The 12,113-nt window shown below is 27.8% G+C and overlaps 2 protein-coding genes across 3 annotated transcripts in view; one reads left to right on the top strand and one right to left on the bottom strand.

Annotated features, from left to right (window-relative positions):
• The first annotated feature begins 1,105 nt into the window (after positions 1-1,105).
• LOC122716146 (heparan sulfate glucosamine 3-O-sulfotransferase 6) lies at positions 1,106-4,578 on the top strand. Its single transcript, XM_043938948.1, has 4 exons — positions 1,106-1,684; positions 2,477-3,091; positions 3,311-3,801; positions 4,015-4,578. The coding sequence occupies exons 2-4, from the start codon at positions 2,595-2,597 to the stop codon at positions 4,137-4,139; spliced, it is 1,113 nt and encodes a 370-aa protein (XP_043794883.1). The 5' UTR covers positions 1,106-1,684; positions 2,477-2,594; the 3' UTR covers positions 4,140-4,578.
• Positions 4,579-5,835: 1,257 nt separating this feature from the next.
• The window catches only part of LOC122716134 (UNC93-like protein), a 44,187-nt gene continuing 37,909 nt past the window's right edge, over positions 5,836-12,113 (bottom strand). For both annotated transcript variants that reach the window (XM_043938934.1, XM_043938927.1), the window contains 2 exons: positions 10,667-10,934; positions 5,836-9,106 (listed from right to left, as the gene is read on the bottom strand). In XM_043938934.1, coding sequence (XP_043794869.1) covers positions 8,787-9,106; positions 10,667-10,934 — 588 coding nt within the window. In that variant the 3' untranslated portion in view covers positions 5,836-8,786. The remainder of the gene's footprint in view (positions 9,107-10,666; positions 10,935-12,113) is intronic.

Raw genomic sequence — 12,113 nt, 5'->3', positions numbered from 1 at the left:
GATAAGTAATATTTTTATCATGAATATATTTTAGTGTTTAAAAATATTGATCATCAATGTGTGTAGTGCTTTAGAGCATTACTAATTAATGCTCTACCAAGAAACACATACAGAGATGCATGCTTACATATATTCAATGTATCATCGACAGTCGCGTATCTAATTAATTTATTGCCTTGCTCCAAAAATTTTTGAAAATATATGAAATAGATTTTTTTTTCAGAAAATTGTAACTCTAAGTAAATCTTTTAATAATTTTTATGCATATTATTTTATATATGTTGTAAAATTTATTATTATATATATTTATAAATTTTTAAAATTATTTATTTATAATTTAATATATAATGTATTTATGTTATTTCAAAAGTATTTTTTTATTATAAAGATTATATTCAATTAATAATTAATTTCATATAAAAAATTACATTCAATTAATAATTATAAGTAATCTTTTTATGATCATTTAAAGATTTTATATCATCATAACTGATATTATTAACTAATTATATAAATAATAAATTAGGTAATAATAAATTAGATAATAATAAAATTAAAAAACATATATTTAATTAAATTATATATTAATTTATAAGTGTATATTATGAATTTAATTTTTTAAATAAAATTTTAGATATAAAAATTCAAAAATAAATTTTTTAATACCAATATTAGATATTACATAGAAGCATTTATTTAATAATATAATGATATAAATATTTAATATAATATAGATGATTATTTAACACAACTATATATACGCCATTTTTGTTTATATATAAAATTTGATATTTTCTTCTATATTCTTATTAATATATTTGACAATTAAAACTATAAATTTATAGAAATATTTATATTTATATATTAAATATATTAAATGTATTAAATATAAAATTTCATTAAATTTTAGTAATAAATATTACTAATTAGTAATGAAGATTAATACTAAACTTTTATTATTATGTAATATTTCATTTTTATTTTTTTAATTTTAATATATTTTCACTATGTTTATTTCATATTTGATTTTGATTTTGATTTATATCTTAACAAGCAATATATATTCAATTTTTTCCTAATTTCCTTCTTTTAAAATGATATTTTCTTCGATATATCATGAATCGTTTATGAAAGTTATTAACTGTCACTTAATCTTATATAGATAAAATTATATATTTCGATTTTTAGCTTGATTCGGTTATTCGATATCATAAGATCTATACTGTTTTCCAGCTAGTTTTCAAGTTGTTCCGCATTAAGAAACATGGCGCCAGTATCGCATATTTCAGTATACTCGAACACAACAATGTGGACGAGAAGCATGAAAAGAAAAAGTTTCTAGCGCGCAATGCAATTAACAAACGCTGTACCACACTCGAATCTAAATAAAACACGAAAAATTCAACAAGAATGAAGTTTAATTTAACTTCTTATTATCTAATTCGGTAGCTATGAAATCTCATCGATACGTCTTGTGTTATACTATCTTTTCTCCCTTCTACTCGTTCCGTGTTATCGATTGTTACGAATGCGCCGACTGATAATGCGTTAAATGTGCACTTCCTTTAATCTAAAATCATATATCTTTACATCTATTATTTGGAAAGAAACTAATATCACGATCAATCAGCATTATGTATACTCTGTAAAATTAATGGACAGTCGGACACTTTACAACATGAAGGTAAGATATTATACTAAATATATAAACATTTTCTACTAATTTACATTATTGAATATATATTTTGTTTCGTTAAAATAATAGGATACATTGTTTTGTATGCATTTTATAAAATATATCTATGAAAATAAAAAAATTTATTAAAATCTATTAAATCTAGTAACAAATTAGACGTAATTTATTATCATAATATTTATATACTTACAATACTTACTTATTATTTGAATAAATGTGAATTATAATGAAATATTTTTTTAATATATTTTATTGTAAAATAATCTATAAGTTTTTTCAAAAAGCTTTTATTTTTTTTTTTATTTTTAACCAAAAACGATATATTTGAATACTTATAATTATGAAATATTATTTACAAAATTAAGTATTTTATATATTTTCTTTTTACATATATTTTTTATTAATTTTCATAGTATAAGTAAATACATAGTATATATATTTATATATTTATTCTTCTTTAACAAAATATTCTGAATATTTATAACATAATGGACAACCATTCTGTATGTATACAATCTATCGCCTAATAAGATGCAACCAGTTTAACAAGCATGATCAAATGGATAATCAAACATGTTATTTTTAATGCTGCAGTATAATATTCGATTTTTAAATATTTATTTTAATTTTTATATTTTAATTTTTATATTATAATTTTTATAATATTTTTTTTAATACTTTATATAAATTTTTATTATAATAATACAAAATAATAATTATAATTACGTATTAAAAAATCAATATACATCTGACAAATTTTATAATAAAATTTTTTTATAGATTTGATAGATGCAAAAAAATGTATTCTAATATATCATCATGGAAATAGAAGACTGAAAGTTTGATGATATAATGGAATCCAGGATGCCAGTAAAATACGACGATTCTTAAGTTCAGGATGGAAATTAGAAAAGGGCCTTGGTCGAAAAAAATCCTGGTTCCAGCCTGTTTTTTGGTAATTCTCATCTGGATTTTTCTAATAGACAATTCATTACTGCTTGCCGGTTTGTCTGGCAAAGTAACATTACAAAAACCCAGAAATTTCGTTTCTTTCGCTCGCGATCCGAATTTGGACCGTTTAACGATCAAAGAATCCTCTCTGATAAATGATGTCGAATCCAAACATTCAAAACTATCGAAGCTTCATCTGGTGTCGCTTTGGGCAGGCAATAACACTGTTAAAGGAAACACAGGATTCATGCGAAAATATCAAATTTTGAAACAGCAAGGTTTAATGCCAAGTAAACAATTACCAACTGCTTTGATAATCGGTGTTAAAAAAGGCGGGACTAGAGCGTTGTTAGAATTTTTGAGATTGCATCCTGCTATTCGTGCTGCTGGATCTGAAGTACATTTTTTTGATCATCATTATATCAAAGGATTTCATTGGTATAGGTAAGTTTTTTATCGTACATCTTTATACTCTTAGTTTTATATTTTTTATACTATTAAGATTTCATTTTATTAGCAGTAATTTCATTAATATTTGAATTAATAATGTAATAATTACACTGAAACAATTATTTTATTTTTATTATTTTGCTAGAATTTGTATTTTTTAAAAATTATAAATAATATAATTAAACAAAAAAATTATCTTTTGATATATTATAGACATAGAATGCCTCCAACCTTAGCCACTCAAATCACAATGGAGAAAACCCCATCGTACTTTGTAACAAGTGAAGTACCGAGGAGAGTACAACGCATGAATTCAGGGATGAAATTGATTCTTGTGGTAAGAGATCCAGTTACTCGAGCAATATCCGATTATACTCAAGTGAAGAGCAAACGAGCTAATATGCCGAGATTCGAGGATCTAGCGTTTTTAAATGGATCGAAGATCGTGGACACATCATGGGTACCATTGAAAATCGGAGTGTACGCACGACATTTGGAGAGATGGCTTCAATATTTTCCATTATCACAATTTCTTTTTGTATCTGGAGAAAGATTAATCATGGATCCTGTCGCCGAGATTACAAGGGTTCAAGATTTTTTAGGCCTAAAAAGAGTTATTTGTGAGAAACATTTTTATTTCAATGCCACAAAAGGATTCCCTTGTCTGCTCAAATCCGAGGAACGTCCTACACCCCATTGCCTTGGTAAGTCAACTAAAAATTGTAGTTGACAATATGAAAAATAAATATATATGTAATATAAAGATAAGTGTACTATATTTTATTGCATTTTATTCTTTTTTTAATTTACTTTTTTATCAATAATTTTTTTTTATCAATGCTAAACCATAAAAAAATAAAAATTTTTAAGAATTTATAGCATTATATGCTTTATAACAATTTATATATTATTTTAAGGTAAAAACAAAGGTCGTAGTCATCCTTATATAGATCCTGTAGCTATACAACGATTGAGAGATTTTTATCGTCCATTCAATCAACGTTTCTATCAATTAACCGGAATGGATTTCGGCTGGTTGTGAGAATAAATGCGATAAGCGAATACATATCGAAGCTAGTCAAGTAAAAAAACATAGTCAATTTTTACTGAGATACGACACACGCGCATATGGTGTGCACCATTAGTTTGCACTAAGGTAATAAAATTAGACAGTAAAGAACGAGATATACTCTTCTCTCGATTAATTTTCATCCGTTTTTACTCTGACTCAGAATATTTTTTTATATAAGTATGTAAATGTGAAATGAAAAAAAAAAAAAAATACGCATCATTTCAATATGTTGACAATATACAGAAGAGAATATTCCTGTTCTTGTTCGTGATATTAACTTTTAGACATGCATATTAGATTTATAGTTGTCGCAAAATGTTATCAATTACATATATAATTTTTCGCATACTACATAAACATATACTCTACTATATTTTATACACAATATTACAAAAAAAGATATATTCGAATTTTTAACGATAAATAATCATAAAAATTGTTTTTTATTTAATAGAGAATTTTTTATAGATATTTATTATAGTTAGGTTGTTAATTCTATCTTCCAATGAAACTATGAAAAATAGAAAATATTATTACTGAAATAGTATGAGTATTTTTATTGTTATTAGTTGTTTAGAATTAAGAATTGTTTATTATATATATTTTGTTAAATTTTTTATTTTTAATATTAATATTAATATTATGTGATATAAATTAAAATATATATATTTAGTTTTAATATCAAGCAAATAAAAATGAGTATTTTTTTAATAATTTATTTAAATTACATCAAAATGTTCTGAAATAATAAAAAAAAATTATCATATTATAGAGGTCCTCATAGTTCAGAAACAAACTGAGTACAATTTAAAGTAATAAAAAGTGATGTCTCGCATTTAATAGAGTTTTAACAAACATATTTCGGTTAAAAAAGTATACTATAGAAATTTATTAATAACGTCAATTAGACATTTATAATGGAAAAATTATTGAAAAAATTTGTATAATCATATCAAAATAAATAATTAATTTCAATACGTGCAGGTAGATAAGAACTTGCACAAATTGCAATAAAAATAATGTATTTATATTTTGCAAACGTGCACGCACACATACACATATAGATACATATAGTATATTGCAAAGCAGAAGTTTTTACAAATTGAATTATAAAATTAATTATATTTTAATTAAATAGTAGATAAAAAAAAATAGACATAAATTATCAAAGTTTGTTCTAAATAAATATACTTTTAGAAATTGTCTTCTATTAGGATGTTTTAAGAATGTTTACAAATTATCATTGCATTAATTACAAAAAGAATTTTACTATAAATTTATATTATATTATTAAATAAAAAATTTAACTTGCAGCTCAGAATAAATAATTTGTAATAACGAATTTATTGTTAAGTATTTTATTGTTAAGTAATTCTATATTTTAATTTACTTGCTCAAGTGGCCTAATTAATCTAAACTTAAGAAATAAAGCTGTAAATAAACAATAATTTATCAAATAAACAACACTGTGTAATATGTATACTTACATCGTACAAATATTTTTTCTTCCAAACTTCAAATCATCCAGGAAGACATTATTTCTAAAACTCTTTTTATAAATAAGAGTTTCATTATTTATAATGAAATGGATTCATTTATAATCCGTCTGATTTCTTCTATAACATCACAGGAAAAGATATTGTAGGTAAATGACAACAAATACAAAAGTCTGTTACAAACTTTGTAATGAAATATTGCTTTCGATTCATCGAAAGAGGAAAACAACACGATGCACGTGAAAGTTTTCTTTATACAATTGTATAGAGTATTGTCTTAATACTTTCCGCAAAAGATTCATCCTCCTTTTGTACAAAGAGAAATATGTATGTTTCTGATCCGTTTCTTTATAATCTATTATATTATTAAAGAAAAAGAAAAGAGAAAGTTAACAATATAAATTTCAGCCATTCGATGAAAGATAGATGATTCGTGAAGCTTTCTTTGAGCGACGCTCATCTTTTTTCTTTCGTTAATAAGAATGCTAATTAAAGTCATTAATTTCTTTGGAAATTATACATTTTTAAACCATCGGAATGGCTTTGCGTATATATATATATATATATGTATATATATGTATGTATATATATATATAAAAAGATATAAGTACGACATACGTTTTATTGATACTCTAATCTTATGTTAAAGATTCTTGAGCAATCTTATCGATTGATGGACGGAATAAGTACTAACATACTGTTGAGAGGGACGATATTACAATAGGTCAGTATGTTCATCATACGTGATCATCGAACGATCGTTAATTAATTACCGCATAATACAATTGAATTCGGGCAATAAAATACTGATTCAATATTCTATTTATGATAGAGTCTCTTTTTTTTTTCCTTTTAGAATTATTTTATATGAATAAAACAACATTATTTTTTCCCCTTCATACTTATAACCGATTATGAATTTTCGCGAAAAGATAAACATATATATGTATAATAACCATTTTGCTTTCAGTTCTTTTTTTTCTTTTTTTTTTTTTTAATCTGAAAAAAAAAAAGAAAGAAAGAAAGAAAAGAAACAAGGGATCTATCTATGAAAAATAAATTTTGTGGAATACTTAACGTTAAATTATCGACTACAATGATCCTTAAATCTATAACTAATACGTCATTAATATTTCGTTATTGTTTCTAACGTGTGTAATTAAGATCATGCTTAATTATGATTTCGTTCCTACGTTTCTTAATGGTGATTTCGATCATACTGACAATTGGGAGCATTTCGTGATGCAACATGAGGAACGCATCGGACAATTTAACGATCTACGTTCTTTCTCGTGGATGGTACTCTCTGGCGATGGTAAAAAAAAACATGAAATGTTTCTTTTGAGAATATTTCTTCGTGAGTTATTTTTTTCTTCGACATTTTGTTTCATCGATCGAATGCAGATGCACAATCCCGGCCTATTTTCCACAACAAACCTAGCCTGATTTAATCGAATCAAAAGAAAAGAGTTTATTTTATTTCGAATTCTTTTCTTCGAATTTTTAAATTTTTCATAAAAATAAAAATCTGACAGGCTTGATCCAAGTGGCATTTTTGATCCAAGTGCATCTGTAATCATAATACAAAAAAAAAAAAAGAAAACAATGAAGACACGAAATCGGCCCGTTTTATAGTTTTAAAAATCATGGCTTCGCTTAGCCAGAAAACAACGCATTCAAATGGAATATCCATTTCACCGCATAATACAATTGCTATCCATAATATATATACAAGATAAGCGGATTCACGATCGAATCGTTCCTTATGGGAACGCATCCGATTTTTTATCACAAAACTGGGACACAATTCCGATAAAACTTAATGGCAAGTTGCTACGAAGCGCTTCCACATAGTAGCAATGGGTAGATCTAACATCTTATAGATACATATAATAATACAGGATTATTTCAAATTCGTTTAACGAATTATTAACCTTTTTTTACGTGTTCATCTATTATATGTACGTTTATTAAACATAGATTATTATTTTTCTTAATCATTTTCCCTTTTGTACTATTTTAAAATTGATCAAACTTATCTAATAATCTATTATCAAATATTTGAAGCCGTTCTCAATGATCATTTTACATCAATATCTATTATTTTCATATTTTTCTTTTTTTTTTTTTTTTTTTTTTTTTAATCAATAAACTTACAGTTAAGTGAAGATCAAAGATATAAACGCTAGATATAAAACGCATAAAAACGATTATGGCATCGGAACGCGCTTCTAGCACCGTGAAGGCAAGCAATTCGTTTTATTGTTGACAATGGAATCGTCGTATAGAATCTCTACAAAATGATACATACTGCATAACAACACATCCACGAAGTAATACACATTTCGCGCATTTCCTTATCCCTCATCAATTTCGTATGAGTCGATTTCTTTCTTTTTCATTCTTTCACACTTTTTCGGTTTCCAAAACCGGTGGAACCGAAGGAACGTGTTTCTAATACAATGGTCCGCGAGCTTCGTCGCGTTACATGTGTTTGTCTTTTTCGTTTTTCGATGCAAGAAAAAAAGGAAAAACACGTGGGCAATAAGTCCAACGATATATAACGTGACGATTGAACGAGGCGTTGTGTTTAACATGAAATTTATAGAGTTATGGAATTAATAAAAACAATCTACTAAGGGAGGGGGAAAAAAAATTCGAAAAAGAATATTAAAAAGCGCTCTAATAAGAGCATCTTAGGCTATATATCTTATCATATCCTGCGATATTTTTTTTTTTTTTTTAGCCACGATTCATCTTAAGACGAATGTACAACAATTTAATCACGTCGTATCAGCAATACGAATAATAAAAACAATAATTCGATTCGCGACCCTACTCGTATCACCGATCTTATCTAATTTCTGTTCTACATTCTTCCAAAGAAAAATATTTATCCTTACGCTTCCTATAAACGGGTAACAATCATGGTATACTTTTCCACGACGGGTTTTTGATCACTCGTTCAGAGATGATCGAGGATCGGATGATGTATCATACATATACATTTGCCGCTGGTGTAATCATGTTCGTTACTATAGGAAAAAAGCAATAAGGAAGAATAAAAGAGAAGAGTCGATCAAGTCACTGATGAGATTCCTCGTCGGTGCACGATGTTGTTTCAGAGATGAGTTATAATGATATCGTCGTCGATATCGTCCTTTTCATCGTCCGTCTCCTCCACTTGATTCGCCTCTGCTTGAGCAGCCTTTGGATCCTCCGCGATGGCCTTCAGCCTTTTCTGCTTACGCCTGTGCAACAGCTCGACTACAATGTATCCGCAGGTTCCGACGAGTAACACTGTTAGCATCACGTACAGCTTCATACGGGCGCATAGATGGGTGCTGTACGCGTATGCTATCACAAAACCGGCACTCTCCCACAGTCTGTAATTTGAGAATGCTGCTTCTTTGTTACGCCTGAACAGGGTGCCATACAGACCTGGAAAAGAAGAAATTTTTTAAATCTTTCATTTCCTTGTTAATTTATCGTACGTAAAATATATTTTATTATATATATATATATATATATAGAGTGGGTATAAGTTCGAAGAAAATTGACATTTTATAAATGGGAATAGATATGACGATTGATTAAGAATGGAACGAACGATTGGCTGGGCTATTGTTTGACGAATGAAACGTGATTCGCAGAACGATATGTGTGTGTGTGTGTGTATGTGGATGAATGTCATATGAACGTCTAGGATGCATCGTGATCATGTGTCGAAGAGAATTGGTAACAAAACGACGAAAATGCCGCCATAAGATTTGATTCTGGATATTAATTTTGATAAAACGATAAATCGTAAATTATTTATTTGGTTATATTTCCACTTAGAGTATTTATAAGAATAATTATATGCGTTAAAGAAAATAATTAAATTACAAAGCGTAACCGAAAAAAGAAAAAACATTAAATCTTCCGAAAGAACAAAGAAATCTGTAAACAACTGATGACATCATTACAGGATAAGGATGTATCGGATGGAAGCGATAAATCTGGAGAATTTTGTTGTTGAGTGGAATTCAATTGAGCGAGACTGACGAGAATAATGCAGAACAGTTGTTGAATACAAATTTGAATACAAATTATCAAATTTAATTTGATCTATTATAATTTATCAATATTATAGATGTAGAAAATATTTTTTCTGTAACAAATCTATCTATTAATTTATTGCATTTGTTACAACTTAGATTGAATTTACTTCATGAACTGAATAAAAAGGAAATGAATAACTTAAGATTCATTAGATATTAATTTTTTTCTCCATTGCTTGAACAATTCCAAGTTTTTTTTGTCAAAAATCTTTTATCTCCTTAGATAATCATAATCTAATTTATTTCCATTATCTGATTGATAAAAAGGGATTTTTTCCTATTAAAGAATAGATTCGTTGTGATCAGATTCGATTGAAATAGGAAAATCTAATAAACATCGAGTGATAAAATCTGTGTTACAAGTTACATATAATCGTCTGAATGCCATAATGCAATAATCCAATAATTCTCTTTTTTTTTTCAAAACAAGGCTAAATATCTCTTTGCAAAATTTTTCCAAACAATTTTATTTCTACAATTCTGTGTAATCGCCACTTAATCATCGCACTTAATCATATCGATTGAAAATATTTTTAGATATATTTTTACAACTTATGTACAAAAGATAAATAACATAAAAAAAAAAAAATATCCTCTTTAATAATTCTTTACAAATTCATGTCAAGGTATCTTTTATCTAAGACGTAAAGTTACACTACACATGATATTTTACACTAATTACAAGTATATTGTACTATTATCCCGATTAGAAATAAATAACCGTAATTTCTGTTGATACGTAGAACCATGTCAATGTTATTTCAAAGATATTTCAAGAAGCTGATAAAAGTATTAAAATTAATTTTAATTTGAAAAAATTTTTGATTTCGCGAAAAAACTTTAACGAATAAAATAAAAAATTTATATTCACGTTAAAATACCAATTTGCAATACGTACCGTTCACCTGCGTTTGCCATACAGCATCACCGACACCCCAAAGTCCAGAAACAGAATAAAAAACATAAGGGTTATCGGGGTTCGGTTTCCAGTGGAGTAGCACGACGATAAGACTAACATGGACGATGGCGCCCAGCACCATAAGTGGCTGCCTGCCGACGAATTTCATTAAAGATCCGAAGACCAAGGAGCAAATAGCGTTCACAACTCCAAAGCAGATCATTACGTAGCCAACTCGATGCACGCCCAACGCGCAGGAAATATAAGCCTAAAAAAGGAAAGTATCACGATTATAAAAAATGCGACAATGTCGCAACAATTTGCCAGGACGAGAATAAATGTTCGTTTATGGAACATGTATCTATAAATGGAAGGTTTCTATCATAAATTTTCAATATATATTCTGTAATAATAAATTTCGTAAATTAATGTAATCGTTGTCATTGAATCTATAATAGATAAATATTTCGGGTGCACGAAAACGTTCCTTTTAAAATTGGAAGGAAAATTCATCGACGAGGATTCGTTCTACGCGCTTTCATTTAGCCACATCGTGCCGTGCTGATAGCTGCACAGGCCAGGCTATGCATCGTCGATGCACCCGTAGAACGAGAGAAAAAAAAGAAAAAGAAAAAAAAAAGAAGAAATACTGGTTCACGAGATTCCCGGTATGGAAGTGGTATCGGGGAATTGCCGCAAGAATAAAATTCTGGGCTATTTATAACATGTCGAACCAGCTGATCCAATGAAAGGTAGGCGCGCGTCTCATCAGGTATCCTGATATTTTCCAGTAGCGTTTTATTCGCCGAATCACTTTATTCCTTGCCCAATTTGCCCGCATATTTCATCACCGAACTGGTTTCGGACAAGTTTGCCTTCTCCAAACTGTATCATCTATATTTTTTTTCTTCTTCTTCTTCTTCTTCTTCTTCTTCCTCTTCATTCCCTCCTCTTTGCGTGCGCGAATGTATAACAACGATCAAAGAAGGGGCAACAAGAGGGGGGAGGAGGGCCATCAGTTGCTCATCTTCTATGGGGTGTAATTTGATTGAAAAATTATGGATAAAGAGATATTCGTGGTTTCGAAGTTTTATTATTGTGTATAATTATTATAGCTGATGGGTTATTATTACGTATGATTAGTCTATTGATTTTTATGCATTTATGGATGATTAACCGTATTTTATATATGGTGGTATTGTGTAACCCATACTTTGGATTGATTTTTGGTTTAATTTCGTTTTTTTTTTTATCGAAAAAATTATGGACAAAGATTCGCTTTTTATACTCTTCCTATTTCAGTTCATAATTCATATTATTTTATAAAATTATAAAATGTGTTGCAAATCGATCAACGTCGATACACGTCACGTACTTTTTAAACAGTAGCGTTCCCCGATCACGGTACAGAGAATCGTATATATTATACAACTTGTAATTTGAAGTC

This window comes from Apis laboriosa, unplaced genomic scaffold (genome assembly GCF_014066325.1).
Source record: "Apis laboriosa isolate Shangri-la unplaced genomic scaffold, ASM1406632v1 scaffold113_cov153, whole genome shotgun sequence".
NCBI classification, from domain to species: domain Eukaryota; kingdom Metazoa; phylum Arthropoda; class Insecta; order Hymenoptera; family Apidae; genus Apis; species Apis laboriosa.
The sequence above is the reverse complement of the archived record's forward strand: the minus strand, read 5'-3'. Positions and strand labels throughout refer to the sequence as shown.

Coding starts and splice junctions, on each gene's coding strand:
- LOC122716146 (XM_043938948.1), top strand. CDS start 2,595: ATGGAAATTAGAAAAGGGCCTTGGTCGAAAAAAATCCTGGTTCCAGCC. Junction 3,092..3,310: donor AAAGGATTTCATTGGTATAG/GTAAGTTTTTTA, acceptor GATATATTATAG/ACATAGAATGCCTCCAACCT. Junction 3,802..4,014: donor TCCTACACCCCATTGCCTTG/GTAAGTCAACTA, acceptor TATTATTTTAAG/GTAAAAACAAAGGTCGTAGT.